The following is a 24,144-nucleotide window of genomic DNA, read 5'->3' as shown; positions in this document are numbered from 1 at the left end:
TTTTTCATGTTGTCTGTCTGTAATTGTGTAATGACTTGGTATCTTGGCCAGGACGCTCTTGAAAAAGAGATTTCAAAACTCAAAGTAAGGTTAAATAAAAAATATATTTTTTAATAATCTTCAGAAAAAAAACAACTAGTCCACCTGTCTTCTCAAAACTGTCCAATAGATGGAGAAAGAGGATCCTATGTGGTCATGCCTTTCACTAATACTTGTTATTCAGACCTGTGGGATAAATAGTACTCTGTTTTTTTTTCATTCAAAAACGCTCCTTAGTCTGTCTCTGTGTTAACGACCCCCCTTGATTAGATTCTAACCCTGCTATTCTTAACTGTCGTACTATATGAGATCTAAATGTGTGTATAGTGTGGTTACGCTAGTGTGGTTGTACCTGCATATCTTTCACATTTTTGTTTTGTCAATATGCTGATATATATATTACTCTGAATTGTTGGAGAACCTCATCATCCTTTGTCTTCTAGAAATGTCCCTTTTACTACAGAGTTAAACTTCATAGAAGACAGAGTATGTGGGGACAAATGGGAGTTTGTCACCATATACTAGTCCTAACCCTACCAGAACATCACCATAACCCTAACCCTTGCAGAACCTCAATCCTAACCTCAACCCTATCCCTAACTCCTTTTCTTCCTCTCGTTGTTGTATTTCTCTCATTGAACCATCGCAGGTGACCCTTCTGAGCTCTCGGCCTCCATTGACCCCTCAGGCAAACAAACGCCCCATGTTTTCCCACCCTCTCCTGACCAATTTGCAACATGCAGAGCAGGAAGTTGGAACAGACCTGTGCAACCCAGGGTTTGATACCAGCACAAACAGAAACCCTCTGAAACCTAATCCTAGCACTAACTCTAACCTTAACCCTTACCCTAGCCTCATGTCCACATCCCAGCTCAACCCCAACCTTAACCCTTACCCTAGCATCATGTCCACATCCCAGCTCAACCCTAACCTTAACCCTTACCCTAGCTTCATGTCCACATCCCAGATCAACCCTAACCCTTACCCTAGCTTTATGTCCACATCCCAGCTCAACCCTAACCTTAACCCTTACCTTAGCTTCATGTCCTCATCTCAGCTCAACCCTAACCCTTACCCTAGCTTCATGTCCACATCCCAGCTCAACCCTAACCTTAACCCTTACCCTAGCATCATGTCCACATCCCACCTCAACCCCAACCTTAACCCTTACCCTAGCTTCATGTCCACATCCCAGCTCAACCCTAACCTTAACCCTTACCCTAGCTTCATGTCCACATCCCAGCTCAACCCTAACCTTAACCCTTACCCTAGCTTCATGTCCACATCCCAGCTCAACCCTAACCCTTACCCTAGCATCATGTCCACATCCCAGCTCAACCCTAACCCTAACCCTTACCCTAGCATCATGTCCACATCCCAGCTCAACCCTAACCTTAACCCTTACCCTAGCATCATGTCCACATCCCAGCTCAACCCTAACTTAATGTCCATACTCTGGTTCAACACAGCCTAGTTTCATGTCCACATCCCAGCTCAACCCTAACCTTAACCCTTACCCTAGCTTCATGAACACATCCCAGCTCAACCCTAACCTTAACCCTTACCCTAGCATCATGTCCACATCCCAGCTCAACCCTAACCTTAACCCTTACCCTAGCTTCATGTCCACATCCCAGCTCAACCTTAACCCTTACCCTAGCATCATGTCCACATCCCAGCTCAACCCTAACCTTAACCCTTACCCTAGCTTCATGTCCACATCCCAGCTCAACCCTAACCTTAACCCTTACCCTAGATTCATGTCCACATCCCAGCTCAACCCTAACCTTAACCCTTAAACTAGCTTCATGTCCACATCCCAGCTCAACCATAACCCTTACCCTAGCTTCATGTCCACATCCCAGCTCAACCCTAACCTTAACAGTAGCTTCATGTCCACATCCCAGCTCATCCCTAACGTTAACCCTTACCCTAGCTTCATGTCCACATCCCAGCTCAACCCTAACCTTAACCCTTACCCTAGCATCATGTCCACATCCCACCTCAACCCTAACCTTAACCCTTACCCTAGTTTCATGTCCACATCCCAGCTCAACCCTAACCTTAACCCTTACCTTAGCTTCATGTCCACATCCCAGCTCAACCCTAACCTTAACCCTTACCCTAGCTTCATGTCCACATCCCAGCTCAACCCTAACCTTAACCATTACCCTAGCTTCATGTCCACATCCCAGCTCAACCCTAACCTTAATCCTTACCCTAGCTTCATGTCCACATCCCAGCTCAACCCTAACCTTAACCCTTACCTTAGCTTCATGTCCACATCCCAGCTCAACCCTAACCTTAACCCTTACCCTAGCTTCATGTCCACATCCAGGCAGTTAGAAAAGCCAAGACTAGCTTTTTCAAGCAGAAATTTGCTTCCTGCAACACTAACTCAAAAAAGTTCTGGGACACTGTAAAGTCCATGGAGAATAAGAACCCCTCCTCCCAGCTGCCCACTGCACTGAAGATAGGAAACACTGTCACCACTGATAAATCCACCATAATTGAGAATTTCAATAAGTATTTTTCTACGGCTGGCCATGCTTTCCACCTGGCTACTCCTACCCCGGTCAACAGCACTGCACCCCCCACAACAACTCGCCCAAGCCTTCCCCATTTCTCCTTCTCCCAAATCTGCTCAGCTGATGTTCTAAATGAGCTGCAAAATCTGGACCCCTACAAATCAGCCGGGCTAGACAATCTGGACCCTTTCTTTCTAAAATTATCTGCCAAAATTGTTGCCACCCCTATTACTAGCCTGTTCAACCTCTCTTTCGTGTCGTCTGAGATTCCCAAATATTGGAAAGCAAAGGGGGTGACACTCTTGACCCAAACTGCTACAGACCTATATCTATCCTACCATGCCTTTCTAAGGTCTTCGAAAGCCAAGTCAACAAACAGATTACCGACCATTTCGAATCTCACCATACCTTCTCTGCTATGCAATCTGGTTTCAGAGCTGGTCATGGGTGCACCTCAGCCACGCTTAAGGTCCTAAATGATATCTTAACCGCCATCGATAAGAAACATTACTGTGCAGCCGTATTCATTGATCTGGCCAAGGCTTTCGACTCTGTCAATCACCACATCCTCATCGGCAGACTCGACAGCCTTGGTTTCTCAAATGATTGCCTCGCCTGGTTCACCAACTACTTCTCTGATAGAGTTCAGTGTGTCAAATCGGAGGGTCTGCTGTCCGGACCTCTGGCAGTCTCTATGGGGGTGCCACAGGGTTCAATTCTTGGACCGACTCTCTTCTCTGTATACATCAATGAGGTCGCTCTTGCTGCTGGTGAGTCTCTGATCCACCTCTACGCAGACAACACCATTCTGTATACTTCTGGCCCTTCTTTGGACACTGTGTTAACAACCCTCCAGGCAAGCTTCAATGCCATACAACTCTCCTTCCGTGGCCTCCAATTGCTCTTAAATACAAGTAAAACTAAATGCATGCTCTTCAACCGATCGCTACCTGTACCTACCCGCCTGTCCAACATTACTACTCTGGACGGCTCCGACTTAGAATACGTGGACAACTACAAATACTTAGGTGTCTGGTTAGACTGTAAACTCTCCTTCCAGACCCATATCAAACATCTCCAATCCAAAGTTAAATCTAGAATTGGCTTCCTATTTCGCAACAAAGCATCCTTCACTCATGCTGCCAAACATACCCTTGTAAAACTGACCATCCTACCAATCCTCGACTTTGGCGATGTCATTTACAAAATAGCCTCCAATACCCTACTTAACAAATTGGATGCAGTCTATCACAGTGCAATCCGTTTTGTCACCAAAGCCCCATATACTACCCACCATTGCGACCTGTACGCTCTCGTTGGCTGGCCCTCGCTTCATACTCATCGCCAAACCCACTGGCTCCATGTCATCTACAAGACCCTGCTAGGTAAAGTCCCCCCTTATCTCAGCTCGCTGGTCACCATTGCATCTCCCATCTGTAGCACACGCTCCAGCAGGTATATCTCTCTAGTCACCCCCAAAACCAATTCTTTCTTTGGCCGCCTCTCCTTCCAGTTCTCTGCTGCCAATGACTGGAACGAACTACAAAAATCTCTGAAACTGGAAACACTTATCTCCCTCACTAGCTTTAAGCACCAACTGTCAGAGCAGCTCACATATTACTGCACCTGTAAATAGCCCACCTATAATTTAGCCCAAACAACTACCTCTTTCCCTACTGTATTTAATTAATTTATTTATTTTGCTCCTTTGCACCCCAATTATTTTTATTTCTACTTTGCACATTCTCCCATTGCAAATCTACCATTCCAGTGTTTTACTTGCTATATTGTATCTACTTTGCCACCATGGCCTTTTTGCCTTTACCTCCCTTATCTCACCTCATTTGCTCACATCGTATATAGACTTGTTTATACTGTATTATTGACTGTATGTTTGTTTTACTCCATGTGTAACTCTGTGTCGTTGTATGTGTCGAACTGCTTTGCTTTATCTTGGCCAGGTCACAATTGTAAATGAGAACTTGTTCTCAACTTGCCTGCCTTGTTAAATAAAAGTGAAATATATATTTTTTTTAAACCCTAACCTTAACCCTTACCCTAGCATCATGTCCACATCCCAGCTCAACCCCAACCTTAACCCTTACCCTAGCTTCATGTCCACATCCCAGCTCAACCCTAACCCTTACCCTAGCATCATGTCCACATCCCAGCTCAACCCTAACCTTAACCCTTACCCTAGCATCATGTCCACATCCCAGCTCAACCCTAACCTTAACCCTTACCCTAGCATCATGTCCACATCCCAGCTCAACCCTAACCTTAACCCTTACCCTAGCTTCATGTCCACATCCCAGCTCAACCCTAACCCTTACCCTAGCATCATGTCCACATCCCAGCTCAACCCTAACCTTAACCCTTACCCTAGCATCATGTCCACATCCCAGCTCAACCCTAACTTAATGTCCATACTCTGGTTCAACACAGCCTAGTTTCATGTCCACATCCCAGCTCAACCCTAACACTAGTAAACTGTTTCATATCAACAGTTGCGGTTGATAGTTTAATGATTGAGTATCTATAGACCAAATAAGGCTCTCCAAATACAGTTTGACCAACACGTCTTCATTTCTAGCTTCTGAATTACTCATTACCACTTAGCAGACACCTTTATCCAAAGTATTTTAGTAACTACACTGAACAAAAATATAAACGCAACATTCAACCATTTCAAAGATTTTACTTACAGTTCATAAATGGAATTCAGTCAATTGAAATACATTCATTATGCCCTGATCTATGGATTTCACATGACTGGGCAGGGGTGCAGCCTTAGGTGGGCTTGGGAGGGCACAGGCCCACCCACCTGGCGGCCGGGCCCAGCTAATCAGAATGAGTTTTCCCCAAAAAAGGGCTTTATTAAAGACAGAAGTACTCCTCAGCACACCAATTATCTTGCAACAGCTCTGGTGGACATTCCTGCAGTCAGCATGCCAATTTCTCCCTCAAAACTTAAGACATATGTGGCCTTGTGTTGTGTGACAAAACTGCACATTTTAAAGTGGCCTTTAGTCCCCAGCACAAGGTGCACCTGTGTTATGATCATGCTATTTAAAACAGCCTCTTGCTACGCCACACATGTCAAGTGGATGGATAATCTTGGCAAATGAGGAATGCCAACTAACAGGGATGTAAACAAAATTAGAAATTAGCTTTTTATTCATATGGATCATTTCTGGGATTTTTTATTTCATCTCATGAAACATGGGACCAACACTTTACATGTTGCGTTTATATTTTTGTTCAGTGTACATACAGTGCCTTGCGAAAGTATTCGGCCCCCTTGAACTTTGCGACCTTTTGCCACATTTCAGGCTTCAAACATAAAGATATAAAACTGTATTTTTTTGTGAAGAATCAACAACAAGTGGGACACAATCATGAAGTGGAACAACATTTATTGGATATTTCAAACTTTTTTAACAAATCAAAAACTGAAAAATTGGGCGTGCAAAATTATTCAGCCCCCTTAAGTTAATACTTTGTAGCGCCACCTTTTGCTGCGATTACAGCTGTAAGTCGCTTGGGGTATGTCTCTATCAGTTTTGCACATCGAGAGACTGAAATTTTTTCCCATTCCTGCTTGCAAAACAGCTCGAGCTCAGTGAGGTTGGATGGAGAGCATTTGTGAACAGCAGTTTTCAGTTCTTTCCACAGATTCTCGATTGGATTCAGGTCTGGACCTTGACTTGGCCATTCTAACACCTGGATATGTTTATTTTTGAACCATTCCATTGTAGATTTTGCTTTATGTTTTGGATCATTGTCTTGTTGGAAGACAAATCTCCGTCCCAGTCTCAGGTCTTTTGCAGACTCCATCAGGTTTTCTTCCAGAATGGTCCTGTATTTGGCTCCATCCATCTTCCCATCAATTTTAACCATCTTCCCTGTCCCTGCTGAAGAAAAGCAGGCCCAAACCATGATGCTGCCACCACCATGTTTGACAGTGGGTATGGTGTGTTCAGGGTCTTGCTTTTACGCCAAACATAACGTTTTGCATTGTTGCCAAAAAGTTCAATTTTGGTTTCATCTGACCAGAGCACCTTCTTCCACATGTTTGGTGTGTCTCCCAGGTGGCTTGTGGCAAACTTTAAACAACACTTTTTATGGATATCTTTAAGAAATGGCTTTCTTCTTGCCACTCTTCCATAAAGGCCAGATTTGTGCAATATACGACTGATTGTTGTCCTATGGACAGAGTCTCCCACCTCAGCTGTAGATCTCTGCAGTTCATCCAGAGTGATCATGGGCCTCTTGGCTGCATCTCTGATCAGTCTTCTCCTTGTATGAGCTGAAAGTTTAGAGGGACGGCCAGGTCTTGGTAGATTTGCAGTGGTCTGATACTCCTTCCATTTCAATATTATCGCTTGCACAGTGCTCCTTGGGATGTTTAAAGCTTGGGAAATCTTTTTGTTTCCAAATCCGGCTTTAAACTTCTTCACAACAGTATCTCGGACCTGCCTGGTGTGTTCCTTGTTCTTCATGATGCTCTCTGCGCTTTTAACGGACCTCTGAGACTATCACAGTGCAGGTGCATTTATACGGAGACTTGATTACACACAGGTGGATTGTATTTATCATCATTAGTCATTTAGGTCAACATTGGATCATTCAGAGATCCTCACTGAACTTCTGGAGAGAGTTTGCTGCACTGAAAGTAAAGGGGCTGAATAATTTTGCACGCCCAATTTTTCAGTTTTTGATTTGTTAAAAAAGTTTGAAATATCCAATAAATGTTGTTCCACTTCATGATTGTGTCCCACTTGTTGTTGATTCTTCACAAACAAATACAGTTTTATATCTTTATGTTTGAAGCCTGAAATGTGGCAAAAGGTCGCAAAGTTCAAGGGGGCCGAATACTTTCGCAAGGCACTGTAGGATCCCTGCGGGACTGGAACACACAACCTTAGGCCACGCAATGCAAGTTTTAAAGGCAATGTTTCTGCAGGCAATGTTTGCAGAGACCACATTCACAGTTAAAGCTGCATATGTTGTCTCAATCGGAAATAGTGCATTGTCTAAATCGGCGATGGGATTGAATCCCAGCTTTGATACTGCAACTTGCTAGTGTGCTATACTCTTATCATTGTCACTGTCAAATTATAGAATTATAGAATATTTCACAAAAAGACAGACACCACATCTATGTAAAAAAATAATCCATATATACAGTTGAAGTCGGAAGTTTACATACACCTTAGCCAAATACATTTAAACTCAGTTTTCACAATTCACAAATCTAATCCGAGTAAGATTTCCCTGTTTTAGGTCAGTTAGGATCACATCTTTATTTTAAGAATGTGAAATTTCAAAATAATAGTCGAGAGAATGATTTTCTTTCTTTCATCACATTCCCAGAAGTTTACATACACTACACTCAAATAGTATTTGGTAGCATTGCCTTTAAATTGTTTAACTTGGGTCAAACGTTTCAGGTAGCCTTCCACAAGCTTCCAACAGTAAGTTGGGTGAATTTGGGCCCATTCCTCCTGACAGAGCTGGTGTAACTGAGTCAAGGCTTTGTGATGGCTTCTCCAATACCTTGACTTTGTTGTCCTTAAGCCATTTTGTCACAACAAGTATGCTTGGGGTCATTGTCCATTTGGAAGACCCATTTGCGACCAAGCTTTAACTTCCTGACTTGAGATGTTGTTTCAATATATCCACATAATTTTCCTCCTTCATGATGCCATCTATTTTGTGAAGTGCACCAGTCCCTCCTGCAGCAAAACACCCCCACAACATGATGCTGCCACCCCCGTGCTTCACGGTTAGGATGTTGTTCTTCAGCTTGCAAGCCTCCCCCTTTTTCCTCCAAACATAACGATGGTCATTATGGCCAAACAGTTCTATTTTTGTTTCATCAGACCAGAGGACATTTCTCCAAAAAGTACGATCTTTGTCCGCATGTGCAGTTGCAAACCGTAGTCTGGCTTTTTTATGGCGGTTTTGGAGCAGTGGTTTCTTCCTTGCTGAGCGGCCTTTCAGGTTATGTCGATAAAGGACTCGTTTTACTGTGGATATAGATCATTTTGTACCCGTTTCCTCCAGCATCTTCACAAGGTCCTTTGCTGTTGTTCTGGGATTGATTTGCACTTTTCGCACCAAAGTACCTTCATGTCTAGGAGACAGAACGCGTCTCCTTCCTGAGCGATATGACGGCTGCGTGGTCCCATGGTGTTTATACTTGCATACTATTGTTTTTACAGATGAACGTGGTACCTTCAGGCATTTGGAAATTGCTCCCATGGATGAACCAGAATTGCGGAGGTCTACAATTTTTTTTCTGAGGTCTTAGCTGATTTCTTTTGATTTTCCCATGATGTCAAGCAAAGAGGCACTGAGTTTGAAGGTAGGCCTTGAAATACATCCACAGGTACACCTCCAATTGACTCAAATTATGTCATATAGCCTATATGAAGCTTCTAAAGCCATGACAATATTTTCTGGAATTGTCCAAGCTGTTTAAAGGCACAGTCAACTTAGTGTATGTAAACTTCTGACCCACTGAAATTGTGATACAGTGAATTATAAGTGAAATAATCTGTCTGTAAACAATTGTTGGGAAAATTATTTGTGTCATGCACAAAGTAGATGTCCTAACCGACTTGCCAAAACTATAGTTTAAGAAATTTGTGGGGTGGTTAAAAAATGAGTTTTAATGATTCCAACCTAAGTGTATGTAAACTTCAGACTTCAACTGTATTTATTCAGTTACACAGTACCAGTCAAAAGTTTGGACACACCTATTCATTCAAGGGTTTTTCTTTATTTTTACTATTTTCTACATTGTAGAATAATAGTGAAGACATCAAAACTATGAAATGACATATGGAATCCTGTAGTAACCAAAAAAGTGTTTAAAAAAAATTCAAATCTATTTTAGATTCTTAAAAGTAGCCACACTTTGCCTTGATGACAGCTTTGTACAGTCTGGGCATTCTCTCAACCAGCTTAATGAGGAATGCTTTTCCAACAGTCTTGAAAGAGTTCCCTGATTTCCCTTCACTCTGCGGTCCAACTCATCCCAAACCATCTCAACTGGGTTGAGGTTGGGTCATTGTGGACACTGTTCTTGCGATAATATGGACTTGGTATTTTACCAAATATGGCTATCTTCTGTATACCACCCCTACCTTGTCACTGATTGGCTCAAACGCATTAAGAAGGAAAGAAATTCCACAAATTAACTTTTAACAAGGCACACATGTTAATTGAAATCCATTCCAGGTGAATCCGGTTGAGAAAATGCCAAGAGTGTACAAAGTTGTCATCAAGGCAAAGGGTAGCAATTTTGAAAGCTCTCAAATAAAAAATATATTTTGATTTGTTTAACACTTTGACTACTACATGATTCCATGTGTGATTTCATAGTTTTGATGTCTTCACTATTATGCTACAATGTAGAAAATAGTAAAAATAAAGAAAAACCCTTGAATGAATAGGTGTGTCCAAACTTTTGACTGGTACTGTATATAAAGATTAACACCATACACAGTCCCTACTGAATCCTAAGATCCCATACAGTATCGTGTTAATGTTCCGCACTGTTAGACAATGATTCAAGGCCACACTTCCCCCACTTAAAATGCAAGGCCATTTTTATTGGTCATAAACCGAGCAGCTGAAGATATATGAGGACAGGTTGGGTGGAATGGACGCAGTAAGGCCATACAGGGTTTTGGACACCCATGGTCTGTAAACCCAGGCTGGTGTTGTTATGCAGGCTCAGTGCAGGTCCCTGAGTGGTCCAGCTCTGACCTCTGACAACACCTCTCCAGAGGGACCCTGGGAAGATCTCAATTGCATACTACTTGTGTCCTCTCTCCTCAAATCCCATTGGATGAGAAGGTCAGAGGGGAGGGTCCTATGGCTTTCTCATCCAATGGGTTTTGAGAAGGAGACAAGGAGAGAGGACGCGGAGTATGCAATTGAGATCTTCCCCCTGTGACCCTGCTCAGTCTAGGATTGTCAGTGACATGCTGTAGATAGCTAGTAATAATATATGGTGTATTACTATTCCCACCAATACAGAAAGTAGCCCTACATTCCGTATGACAAGTGGCTTGAAATGTAATGTACAAGGCCACAAACATGGCTGCTGAGCTGATGGCATTCACTAAAGTCACTGACAACTAGATGTCATCCTCATACACTCCCAGTCTGAGTCACACCTCCTACCAATCCACATCTTACAATGGTGGCTCACAGTCAGCTGCATAGTCCAAGTTAATAAAAAGCCAGGTTCGTTTCAGTAGCATTGAAAGTGTAAAGTAAAACTGCTCATGGTGATTTGGAAGGGACCTTGGTTCTATGAAGAGAGTCAGATGTTCTAGAAATTAAAATGAAAAATGGAACCAACATAATCACGTTTCCAAATAGAACCACCGTAATCACGTTTCCAAATAGAACCACCGTAATCACGTTTCCAAATAGAACCACCGTAACCATGTACCCAAATGGAACCACCGTAACCATGTACCCAAATGGAACCACCGTAACCATGTACCCAAATGGAACCACCGTAACCATGTACCCAAATGGAACCACCATAACCATGTACCCAAATGGAACCACCGTAACCATGTACCCAAATGGAACCACCGTAACCATGTACCCAAATGGAACCATCGTAACCATGTACCCAAATGGAACCACCGTAACCATGTACCCAAATGGAACCGCTCCCTGAACAGAGGACTGATGCTCAAGAGAATTCTAAAGGTGGTACTGTCATTTAATATCCACAATAAACCTTAGAAAATATTTCACTGACCTTGATAAAATATTTAATATACTTAACATTATACAAGTTGCCTATGTCCTGCATATTTCAACATTGCTCTGGGGTGGCTAACCATAGTAAACCTACAGATTGTGCAGTATATAGAATCATTTAAAATCCCAGAATCTCAGTGAAAAAAATGACAGTTTAGGCTAGGCGTAGAAAAAGACAGTAGGGGTCAACTCCACTTCAAGTCAAGAGATTCATTATTATTCAAAAAGAGAACATTTAATTGAAATGGAATTTAACCCAACCCTGGTAAAAGATGTTCTGAGCTTGAAATAATGTTAACCAGAATTATTGGTCCTGATCCAGAAGTTATACAGTAGTATTTTGCTCATGTTACAGTAAATTAGCTTAATACAAATCAAAAAGGTGATAATGTGTTCATTCTTACACACGGTGTTCATTGTCTAACGTTGTTTTTGCATCAATTTGGCACTTCTCCTTCAGAGAGAAACAAGGTTTGTGAACAAACCCCCAGACACATTATGAAAACAGTATGGCACATAGAGCGCGCCAAGTTAAGACTGAGTGTATCTTGGGTATCACTTTGCAGTTGTCTTTACGGTGCATTTAAAACACTACATTAACATGGTGCCCCATTGCAGCCAATTCAAATATGCGAAAAAATACAATATTGATTTAAAATTGGAAATTGTATTTGAGGCATGTGGCTCCTGGTGAATGCTGGTCCAGGTTGGTCCTCCAGTCTGCCTGCTGAGTTCTTCAGACCAGTAGCACAGGTGACATTAAAAAGGGAGCACCCAATCAGGTTGCAGACAGTGAAAGCCTGTTGGTTTCACCTTGGTAGTGACCATAGTGCCGCAGTCCTGCAGTCCATAGGTCTCCAATCGAGAACAGAGAGACTGACCTGATCATCAGGGCATTTCTACATCAGTGGTCGAGTCACTAAACCTCGAGTCCCAAGTCCCCTGTGCTCGAGTCTGAGTCAAGTCACGAGTCCCTATGGCTGAAGTCCGAGTCAAGTTCAAGTTCGAGTCATGAGTCAAGTCACTAGTCCATCAATTTATAATAGGTCTTATTAAGCCATTGTTTCTAGTTGCCACCAAATGGCTGATTATCACCACTCCCTCATGAAAAAAAAACCTCACTTACTAATCATTACTACCTCACAAGTTCTACTCTATACCTGTGTTTCACTACTTATTTACTACATAAATTAGGTCAGGCTCTCAGCTACTGCCCACTGATTCGGTTTTTTATTGCAGAATGAAAACTAAAGGGAGACTTGTCAGAACCAGGGGTATAACCATTAAACTGATTCTGTTGCAAAACTTTTCCAAATCATTTACTCCAAAGGGAAACCGCAAACAAGAGTTTCTATTGGACAAATTCAGGTAGTTCCCTCCCAGTTTCCTTTTTTCCGTTTGGTTCTTAAACTGTAAGTGGTTTCCATAACGAATACACCCCTGGTTTCTTAAACAGTAAACAGTTTCCGTAATGAATACATCCCTGGTTCTTAAACAGTAAACAGTTTCCGTAATGAATACATCCCTGGCGATGGGATGCAGGGGGTAAAGTGGGCGGCTAGAGCGAGACGACAAATTCAAAGACAACTTACTTCTCTATCCTCAGGGTAGAGAGAGAGACAAATAGCTACAATGTTGTTTACTATTAAACTCAACACTAGTACTGTTTTACATTTCAAAAACCAGTTTGTGTTTCTTAACCAGGCAAAGCTAAATAGTAAGCTGGTGACTAATGGTTATGGGGAAACAAGAAAGTTGCTTGTGCGATGTGTAGCGGCCTGCCTTCCGGTCTTGCTCCCCCGCAGCTCACCAGCTGATGTAGGCTGTGTGTGGCACGTCCTTCCCACTGCTAGAGAACAGAACCCTCGATGCTCTGCGCACCCAGTGCTGCTAATATTCTCCTTATTATAATAGCCTATCCAGTCCAAGTGCAAATACAAGTCACCAAAAGGAGAGTCCAAGTCCGAATCACAAGTCATGAAAATCGGGACTTGAGTCAGACTCAAGTACTACAACACTGCCAGAGCTCATTGTTGGTTTGAGAGGCCCGTGTTAGCACAATGTGTGTCTGCACGGTCACAGTCCCACGCCGCAGGCTGACTGCAGTCTAGTTTCCCAGGCCAATCAACAACCTTCTTCTCTTAAAACAAGGCCAGTTTATTTCCCCCTCTGATCAGTTGTAAGGAGTCTGAGGGGAGTGAGGCCCTCCTAATACTAATGTAGCTAAATGGCCCCCTGTGAGGCTGAAGGAAAACAGGCCCCCTCCAGTCTTAAGACACTCTGATCCAGGCAGATTTGTTGAGTCTTGGGGTCATTTTGACCATGGAAGCCAATGTCTCTCTCAAGTCCACTCTGCCTGGAATGAATGCGAGTTAGAGTTACAGGGCTGAGACTGCAGCTTCGCAGAGCACTGTCCGGGTTGGGGTCTCCCTCCCTCCTGAGCCACCCGTCAGGCTAGTGTTACTCCATGGAGTTGACTGTGAAATCAGACGTCTGTGTGGCTCCCTTTGATTGCTACCTGTGGCTGAGGGGTCCTGCTGCCGTCGGGGCCTGATAGTCATAAAGGCTTGTCTATAACGGATACACCTTGAGTGGATATAGCAGGGTATATCAGGACAACGATTAATAACACACTAAATGCAGCATAACACATTCAACACCAAACCATCTCACGACCAACATGTCTTAATTCTTCAAAAGAGAAGGTTCTGAGTTTGGATGCAGAGACAAGCATTTGAAAGGTGGTATGAAAGGTAAAAGGTGAAAGGTTACCTGCATAGCTTCGGCCGTTTCTCATGTTGGTGGGTATGAGGCTCCACTTGTCTGTGGCAGGGTTGTAATACTCCACTGAGGAGAGGTTACAAGAGCCGTCGTCTCCTCCAATCACATACAGCAGTCCGTTTATAGCACACACACCTGCATGAACACAGGGGAGGAGATTAGTGAGTCACACACACATACACCTGCATGAACACAGGGGATGAGGTTAGTGAGTCACACACACACTCTAGAGACAATGATATGCAGAACATTTGGGCATAGGGGAGTGTGTGTGTGTTGCATCAGACTACTCACCAGCGTTCCTCCGACACATGTTCATGTCACACACCTGTCTCCAGGTGTTACTAGGTGGGTCGTACACCTCCACACTCTTCCTCACCAGGGGCCCATCATGACCCCCTGCTGCATACAGCTGCCCACTTAGCACCCCAACACCTGCACACACACACACGTCTGGTTACATCTATTCCCACAAACACATGTACTTGCACAAGCTACAGATGTTTCCCAGCAATAACTGCAGTCCATTAAATACCCACAAGGAGGAGCGATCACTCCCAGTAATTCTCTTGTTAAGAGGGCCATCTACCTCTACGGCAATTCTCTTATTTCAGTGCTCATTGGGTTTATATTGGTGTATGACTACGCAAAGAAAATATTGCTTGCAGTGCATTAAAACCACATCCTGTATTGTCTCATTTTCACTGATATGGTTGTGCTGTTCCTTCCTAGCTAATGGGCCAGCAAGTTAGTTAGCAGTAGAGTCCTGGATGAACCCAGGCAGTGTCCATAGGAATCAACGAGCTGCATTGTGTTGGTGCTACTTCCTCTGGCCAGCTGAGCAGACTGCACAATGAGCACAGGACACTCAAACACATTCAGAGCCAGGAGGCTCACACACAGAGAGGCCAATGGACCTCCACCAGATCACATTCAGAACAACAACCTTCACTGAGACAGAGACACTCTCAGAGAACCAAGCACAGAACGGGAGGGAAAATACACAACAGAACCCTTTGGGAAAGAGAGAAACCATCCCAATAGAATATTTTTATGTACAAGACCTTGGGTCTTGTGACACCTTGCCTATTTCCAAGGATCTCTGTAGAGAGTAAGAGTTACTGTGTGAGGTTAGTCGAGCCCATTACAACTCTATATATAGTCCTATACCACATATCATACTGCACAGCTCCATTACACATTTCCTGGACTTAAAGTCACAGCACTCCCATGTCTCTGTGGACACTGACAGTGTGAGTGCAGTGTGTCTGTGCAGCACAGAGGTAGCATTGCCTGCTTCTAAACACGAAGGATAGCTAGTCTGTGATAAGGAGAGGGTTGTTGATGGTGAGGACTGTCTGCACCTGCTCCGCTGCGTCTGGTGCTCATGTCAGCCATGTAGCCCCACTGGTTACTGACTGGGTTGTACTCCTCCACCGTGCTGAGACACTGCCGTGACGCCCCGTCGTAGCCACCCACCGCATACAGCTTCCCTGTACAACACAATACACACCCACTGAGGAATACAACGAGGAACACATACAAAGAGATGCTCAAAGTACAACCGCAGACAGGAAACTGACAAATACACAGGCACAGAAACACTATAGACACTAAGTGGACAAAACATTAGGAACACCTGCTCTTTCTATTACATAGACTGACCAGGTGAATCCAGGTGAAAACTATGACTCCTTATTGATGTCACTTGTTAAATCCACTTCAATCCGTGTAAATGAAGGGGAGGAGACAGGTTAAAGAAGCTTTAAGCCTTGAGACAATTGAGACATGCATTGTGTATATGTGTTATTCAGAGGGTGAATGGGCAAGACCAAGAATGTAAGTACCTTTGAACGGGGTATGTTTGTAGGTACCAAGCGCACAAGTTTGATGTCCAGAACTGCAACGCTGCTGGGTTTTTCACACTCAACAGTTTCCCATGTGTATCAAAAATGGTCCATCCAGACAACTTGACAAATGTGGGAAACATTGTAGTCAACATGGGCAAGCATCTCTGTGGAACACCTTCCATACCTTGTAGAGTCCATGCCCCAGTGAATTGAGGCTGTTCTGAGGAGGGGGTGTGGGGGTGCAACTCACTATTAAGGTGTTCCTAATATTTGGTATACTCTGAGAAGAAGCTCTATATAGACACTGAGGAGAAGCTCTATATAGACTCTGAGGAGAAGCTCTACATAGACTCTGAGGAGAAGCTCTATATAGACTCTGAGGAGAAGCTCTATATAGACTGAGGAGAAGCTCTATATAGACTCTGAGGAGAAGCTCTATATAGACACTGAGGACAAGCTCTATATAGACACTGAGGAGAAGCTCTATATAGGCTCTGAGGAGAAGCTCTATATAGACTCTGAGGAGAAGCTCTATATAGACTCTGAGGAGAAGCTCTATATAGACACTGATGAGAAGCTCTATATAGACACTGAGGAGAAGCTCTATATAGACACTGAGGAGAAGCTCTATATAGACACTGAGGAGAAGCGCTATATAGACACTGAGGAGAAGCGCTATATAGACACTGAGGAGAAGCTCTATATAGACACTGAGGAGAAGCTCTATATAGACTCTGAGGAGAAGCTCTAAATAGACACTGAGGAGAAGCTCTATATAGACACTGAGGAGAAGCTCATAAAAAGCAGTGTTGACACTATTCTTCTCTTACCGTCCACCACTCCCACTCCGACACTACTGCGTCTCGTGTTCATGGGAGCAACAAACATCCACTCATTGGTCTTATAGCTGTAGGTCTCCACTGACGACAGGCCTGAGACGGAGGGAGAAAAGGAAGGAGGGAAAAGGGCGAGAAGAAAGAGTTAGCAAAGCAGCTCTAAATTACCTTCTGAAAGCAGGGCACAACACTTGGCCAACACTAATGCTCTCTCCTCTCCCCTGTCCTTTTTCCTCACCACTGTATGAGTAACACTAATTCTCTCTCATCTCATAAAGTCAGGGTGACATCACCACTGTGCCCAACCACACAATCTAGACATTCATCCTGGGGGTACTACTGTTCCCTGCTCCATTCAGTCACACTGCAACACGCTCCACTGCCTCTCAAAGGACTGCTGGGACACTTGGACAACACACTTTCTTAGACTACACACTGGTCTTGGGCAGTGGTGATGCGAGGGGAGAAGAGCGGTGTAGGACTGTGTACCTGTGCTCCCGTCGAAGCCCCCCACAGCGTAGAGCAGGTCCCCCAGCACGGCTGCCCCCAGAGTGCTGCGCCGCTCTTGCATGCTGGGAACTGTGGTCCACTGGTCCCTCATCCCATCGTACATGTCCACCGTCCTGACCCGCAACGAGCCGTTGAAGCCTCCCACAGCGTACACCCTCCCTGCCATGAACACAACACCTGAGAGAGAGAGAGAGAGAGCGAGAGAGAGAGCGAGAGAGAGGAGAGAGAGGAAAGAGAGCGAGAGAGAGACATTAAAAGCGTTTAGGTTTGCCCAGTAAACAGACAAGTCAGAGAGGAGTGTGTGATTTCAGAGGTAGCAGCGGCCAGAGGGAGGTGTGTTTACCTGCTCGACAGCGTCTGGACGGCAGGTCAGCCACCTGGTACCAGCGGTCCTCCTGGAAGTCATAGCACTCCACACTACGGATGGCCTTAGGAGCCTGCCCACCCACCACTATCATCACCTAACACAACAATAGGGCTCCGGTTGGTTCAGTCAGTGGGTATGATTACCTGTGTGTGTGAGCTTGTATTGCTCCCCTTGAGGGTACCGGAAATCCCCACAAGGATAGTAAAACAAGAAACATTCTCACTCGTGGGGACATTTCCCAGTTCCCCACAAGTAAAGTAAAACAGGCTAATTTAGGCTTAGGGGTTAGGTTTAGAGTTAGGAGATAGGGGTTAAGGTTATGTTAAGGAAAATAAGATTTTATTTTAAAGGTTTTATGGGAATAAATGTTTTGGTCCCCACAAGGATAGTAAAACAAACATGTGTGTGTCCATGTGTGATGCAAGTGTTGTCTGACCTTGGGCATGCTGATAGGCGTGCGTGGGCGTGTCCGGTCGGTCTTGATGAGGTGGCGCTGGTCAGCGGGTAGGAGGTGGTACTTCATGGCCTCGATCAGGAAGTCCTTACAGGAGTTGTTGTTCTTGATCAAGGCCTCCTTCTCCACTATCTGCTCCACAGGACACAGCACAGTGAGCAATAGAGACACATGAAACAAGTTCACCATCTGTCAAGTACACCATCTTGAATAAAACAATGCAGTGGGTTTTCAAATATCAGTTTGATTTGTATGATGGAGCATGTGGATGCTTGATTAATTATTCATGCTATCTGACAACAAGGTGAATGGTGGTGCTGAGTGACCCACCTGTACTAGGTCATCTCTGGACCGTAGTACCCACCTGTACTATGTCATCTCTAGACAGTAGGACCCACCTGTACTAGGTCATCTCTGGACAGTAGGACCCACCTGTACTAGGTCATCTCTGGACAGTAGGACCCACCTGTACTAGGTCATCTCTGGACAGTAGGACCCACCTGTACTAGGTCATCTCTGGACAGTAGGACCCACCTGTACTAGGTCATCTCTGGACAGTAGGACCCACCTGTACTAGGTAATCTCTGGACAGTAGTGGCAGACGAACGTGCTCCATCAGCTTTGGCATGTGCTCCAGACGAGCCTCCTTGTCGTGCTTTATCCATGCAACAATGGCCTCAAATACCTGAGAGAGAGAGAGAGAACACAAAGGGTTAATTACATTTACCAAGAGGGGACTAACTCCCCTCCTTTATCTGAACACAGACTGAGACAGCCATCTACCATCCCTCGCTATTTCTCATCCAACCTGCTCCTCCACTCTCCTGCTCTAATCCCTGAAGATAGAGGATCAGAGCTGTGAATGGATAGATAGGAGACGGGGGCCAGATAGAGAGGGCTAGTGTCATGTTGCTGTGTACATCGGTTGAAGAGGCGGCTGCTACTTTGCTTTGTAAGCACATTAGCAAGTGGAGCCTGAGGCCTGGAGTGGTGGGTCCGCAGCAGTAGAGCCAGCAGTAGTGCCAGCAGTAGTGCCAGCAGTAGTGCCAGCAGTAGTGCCATCAGTAGTAACAGCAGTAGTGCCAGCATTAGTAACAGCAGTAGTGCCAGCAGTAGTAACAGCAGTAGTGCCATCAGTAGTAACAGCAGTAGTGCCATCAGTAGTAACAGCAGTAGTGCCATCAGTAGTAACTGCAGTAGTGCCATCAGTAGTAACAGCAGTAGTGCCATCAGTAGTAACAGCAGTAGTGCCATCAGTAGTAACAGCAGTAGTGCCATCAGTAGTAACAGCAGTAGTGCCAGCATTAGTAACAGCAGTAGTGCCAGCAGTAGTAACAGCAGTAGTGCCATTAGTAGTAACAGCAGTAGTGCCATCAGTAGTAACAGCAGTAGTAACAGCAGTAGTGCCAGCAGTAGTCCCAGCAGTAGTGCCAGCAGTAGTGCCAGCAGTAGTGCCAGCAGTAGTGCCAGCAGTAGTGCCAGCAGTAGGAGTAGCAACAGCAGCAGCATCAGCAACAGTAGGAGTAGCAACAGCAACAGCAGCAGCAAGAGTAGCAGTAGTGCCAGCAGTAGTGCCAGCAGTAGTAAAAGCAGTAGCAGCACAGGAGTAGCAACAGCAGTAGGAGTAGCAACAGCATCAGCAACAGCATCAGCATCAGCGTAGCAGCAAGAGTATCAGCAGTAGCAACAGCAGTAACAGCTCAGGTACAGCTCTCTCTCCCTCTGTGGTAAGTCACTCTGGGACTGGAACCAGGCTGTTTGTGACAGGGCTGTCCTCTATTACTGCAGGACGGGGACTCTGCCGTCACGGTGAGCGATCGGGAGTCGGATCTGTTGTCATGGTGAGAGATGGGGAGTCTATTGTCATGGTGAGAGATGGGGAGTCTATTGTCATGGTGAGAGATGGGGAGTCTATTGTCATGGTGAGAGATGGGGAGTCTATTGTCATGGTGAGAGATGGGAAGCCTGTTGTTATGATAAGTGTTGTCTGAGGAAGACCAGGAGGAGAGAGATTGAAAGCTGAGCTGTACTGAGTTCATTGATAGCAAAGAGAAGGAGGAGTTGCCGGAGTGCACTTGTCTTGCATAGTTATGGGAAATAAAATAATCCTCACTTCACAGGTTAGAATAGGATATGAGCCTGCATTGTCCCTGAACAGAAAAGAAGGGGTTGGTTTGGGATGTTCTGGTGGCTGGCCTACCTTCTCCTCTGTGGACACGGTGAGTTTGTCGCTGGATATGAGACTGCACACATGCTGCAGAGACAGGCCCATAAACTCCTCTCCCAGCATCACCTCGGAAAAATGCTGCTCTGTTAAACAAACAAGCACACAGTTAGACAAACACAACTAGACTGTTCACGGTCTGTTACACCCCTGAGCAATGACAAAGGTTATCAGCATACGGCCAGCAAGCCCCAGCAGTTTACCACGTCTCTACAACGTAAGGTCAAATTTGATATTCTGTTGACATTTAGATGAGATACAAGGTTTGAGCAGAACGAGGTCCATGCAAAACAGAGCCAGGGTGGGTCACATCTTCTAAAAGCAGTCTGAGTCAAGAACTCCCTTCACTTGAAGCTCAAAGTAGTCTGTCATAAATACCCACTGTATGCTTTTTAACAGCAATCTGTTCATACTGACTGACCAAGACAGACGGCAGTTTCTCCATCCCCTCCGTTAAGCTTACACTCTCTGCCTGGTGAAACGTAAAAGTGAGGTGGGGCTCCACTAACCAGAGTAGGCATGGGACTGGTTGAGGAGCTGTGTGCAGGTGTGGAGGTCGGCGAAGGCTCGAATGCCCAGACAGTTGGTGGGGTGCAGCTGGCTCTGCAGGAACTCGCAGCACACCTGCCTCACGTCCATCAGCTGCAGGAGACTGGCTGCAGGCAGGAGCACCTACAGAGACACAGGGATCAGAACACGCAGCAGGAGACTGGATACTCTCAGTTCAGCCATCAGAGAGAGAAGGTGGGCCCAATACAAAACAATATAATTTGGTCACTTAATAGAATACACAGCAGGAAAATGCTCTCCTTGTCATTCATTTCTAACGCCAAACAAATCTTCATGTTTTCAATTAGAATTCAGAGGATTTGAATACTATTCAATGGTTTGAGGAATCTATGGGAGTCAAACTTATTTCAATTCCAGAGTCGGGTTAATACCTAAATTAACGGCAACCCAAACGGAGCCCCAACTTCATCTACAGGGGGCCATGATCCATAATGTCAGTGCCACTCAGAATGGACAATGAGTCAGAAACAGCCACATATTTACTAGGATAAGAGCTTAAGCTGTGAAAAACCCAAAACAGAGACAGCAGGGATAACAGGAGAACTCTGCAGCCCTGGCTCTCAGACTATAGCTGGACAACTAGAATGATGTGTACCGGTGGTACACGGTGGTCAATTCTAAAGGAGACATTTGGCTTCTCTGGTTTATTAGCCTCTAGCCTGCCAGTCCTTCAGTAATATTGTGTGCTTTAACAGGCAGCCCAGCTCTCCCATTTGTCCACATCCCCACACAGGCAGGCACACAGAAACTAGGTCACTCAGCCAGACTCTCCTTTAATTTAGGCCTGTGATTTCATTTTTGCCTGTTGCCCTTAGGTCTGAACAGGGAGCTGCAGGCTAACTATTATAGTGGGTGTTTTCAGCAGTTGTGGCCCACACATTCTGAGAGCTAAAATGAAAAATACCGTAGCACCACACACACACACAATGAAAAATGAGCCAATCTAATGACAAGGCTTGGATGCCATTCTAAAACAAACACACACACACACAAAGCAGGCATGTTGCAAACATTGAGAGGATTTCCTCTCCCTCCATGCACATTTCCTGAGCTAATAATAAGAGGAAAAGCCCTGCCTGCAGAAACCTTGGCCTCAACAGCAAGGAAGGAAGGAGCAGACTGGTAATGCTGGAGAAAGGGAAAGGGCTGGTAGGGGAGACAACTTTATGCCACATAAAAAGTATAATTCTGAAGAGACCAATGAAGGAATGCCAAAGCAACATGAAAGAATCGATTGACTCCACTGCTGTAAGCACTTAGACATGTCAGAGGACACAGATAGGGACGATGTAGCTCACCTGAACGTTGTCCTCCGTTACTTCAATCATAGCTGTATAGATATAGTCCACCAGTTTTTTTAGTGTTTGTCCATCCACATCCCTGATCTCCACCTGCTGGGCTTTGCTCTCACTCATGTCCCCTGTCCACCACACACAGTGAGAGAACCCACTTGAGAAAGTTTTATGTGACACGAGGAAAAAAATAATCTCACTGTCACAATAAAGTGAGCTTCACATTCACAACATGTTTCACTTGACCCGCAGCTTTCAAAATGATTACAAATGTAGTCTATATACACAAATACCTGTGAACATGGCACAGAAGTAGGGGCTGCAGGAGGCTAGCACCAACTTGTGAGCGGTCACCTCTACATTTCCTGCCACCAACAGAACGTCGCACAGCATATTCTTACTGTAAACACAAAAGATGGTTGAACAGTGTTTTCCCAAATCACCATACTGAGCGATTTCTAAATAACTGTCAACATCATACTGAGGATTTCTAAATAACTGTCAACATCATACTGAGGATTTCTAAATAACTGTCAACTGGAAATAAGTGCTCCAGCTGTGTGCCGAGATTACTGTAGTATTGGGTCATTCATTGCAAAGTAGACTATTCGGTGCCAAGGATAAGGCATTATGTATAATGTGAAGGCTATTACTGTGTCTAATGACACTGGGTTATATCAACATCTTACAAAGGCCATCACATGGCTTATTTTCAGTGATGAAAAAAGGGGATAATAGGCAGGGGTGAAACCAACCTACCTCCTCATGTCATTCATCAGCTGAAATGCCTTTCTCATATGGGTGTGGTTGAAGGTGTGCATCCCCAAATCCATGGCATCTTCCTCGGGGTCACAGGTCGGCTGCTGGTCATTAGTTTCTCGACTGGTCAAGGACAATAAACTGGACATTAATAGGCCCACCCAAGATAACTCAAGATCATTAACCTCATTCATAATAACCCCAGCCCTTTGACTTGTACAAAAATGGTATTAACAAAACCCCACGGTCATTCCAAAGACAATGCTAGAGATAAGTTCGTGTTACTCAAAATAACTGAACACGCATTTTAAATTACAATAAAGTATTGTAATGTATGCTTCAACAGTAGCTAGCTACAGTTGCTAACTGGCTAACACAGTAATTTAGCAGCTGATGTTCGTAGCTAGTAATTTGGCAGCTCTTTCGCTAGCTAGTAACGTTACTTGGTTACTAGAACCACGTTACAATAAGTATGTGCCACTCTTATTGACGAACGTACTAACAAAGTACGGTAACATACAGTTGTCTTGGGCTACCTTTTACCCACGCTGTTCGCTTAGATTGCTAATACTAGAACTGCATTGACAAACCAACGAGGCAGTGCAGTACAGTAACGTTAGTTAGCTAAACTAGCAAGTCATCCAGCTATCATGGAATATGCCAAATCTCTCCAAATCATGTAGCAAGTAATCCGACAACAGCTGTACTGAATTCATCAGAAGCGTACACTTATATCCCGACTATTATGTCAACTTACCCCAAGGTTATACAATCCATGATATCAGATGTGCCTAAATAAGTACAGGGGCTGGCAACGGGCACATGCACAAAATGTATCGTCCAAACTAAGTCCAACGCAACACTAGCATGAAATTGCTTATAATCGAATATTGACTCATTCATTAGCTGACAAATAAACCTAGCTAATAATAAGCAAGCATCTTCCCATGGTTACTGCTTCTTTCCTTTTGACCTTAAACTATTACATGTATTTTCTGAGAACTGATTAAGGAAGGGTAGAGAATGTTTTCCCCAGTCACCACTGCTGCTTCATGCGGCCCCATTTCAATCGGCAAAGCGTTGTTCCACGGAGGAACATCTTGGTTCCACTTGCTCCCGCGTTACTAGGTTACGGAGT

General features: G+C 44.5%; 1 protein-coding gene across 2 annotated transcripts in view; it reads right to left on the bottom strand.

Annotated features, from left to right (window-relative positions):
• LOC139391080 (kelch-like protein 3) overlaps positions 1-24,144 on the bottom strand; it is a 26,463-nt gene extending 2,319 nt beyond the window's left edge. The window contains exons 1-15 of one of the 2 annotated variants that reach the window (XM_071138587.1): positions 23,764-24,144; positions 23,007-23,129; positions 22,541-22,647; positions 22,254-22,375; positions 20,895-21,057; positions 20,362-20,471; positions 18,730-18,846; positions 18,144-18,293; positions 17,684-17,801; positions 17,320-17,517; positions 16,825-16,926; positions 15,509-15,637; positions 14,439-14,579; positions 14,136-14,279; positions 11,555-13,949 (exon numbers count right to left, since the gene is read on the bottom strand). In XM_071138587.1, coding sequence (XP_070994688.1) covers positions 13,921-13,949; positions 14,136-14,279; positions 14,439-14,579; positions 15,509-15,637; positions 16,825-16,926; positions 17,320-17,517; positions 17,684-17,801; positions 18,144-18,293; positions 18,730-18,846; positions 20,362-20,471; positions 20,895-21,057; positions 22,254-22,375; positions 22,541-22,647; positions 23,007-23,129; positions 23,764-23,909 — 1,899 coding nt within the window. In that variant the 5' untranslated portion in view covers positions 23,910-24,144 and the 3' untranslated portion in view covers positions 11,555-13,920. Of the gene's footprint in view, positions 1-11,554; positions 13,950-14,135; positions 14,280-14,438; positions 14,580-15,508; positions 15,638-16,824; positions 16,927-17,319; positions 17,518-17,683; positions 17,802-18,143; positions 18,294-18,729; positions 18,847-20,361; positions 20,472-20,894; positions 21,058-22,253; positions 22,376-22,540; positions 22,648-23,006; positions 23,130-23,763 lie in introns of those variants that run through there. The other variant, XM_071138588.1, reaches the window with a different exon arrangement.

This window comes from Oncorhynchus clarkii, chromosome 31 (genome assembly GCF_045791955.1).
Source record: "Oncorhynchus clarkii lewisi isolate Uvic-CL-2024 chromosome 31, UVic_Ocla_1.0, whole genome shotgun sequence".
In the NCBI taxonomy this organism is placed as follows: domain Eukaryota; kingdom Metazoa; phylum Chordata; class Actinopteri; order Salmoniformes; family Salmonidae; genus Oncorhynchus; species Oncorhynchus clarkii.
The sequence above is the reverse complement of the archived record's forward strand: the minus strand, read 5'-3'. Positions and strand labels throughout refer to the sequence as shown.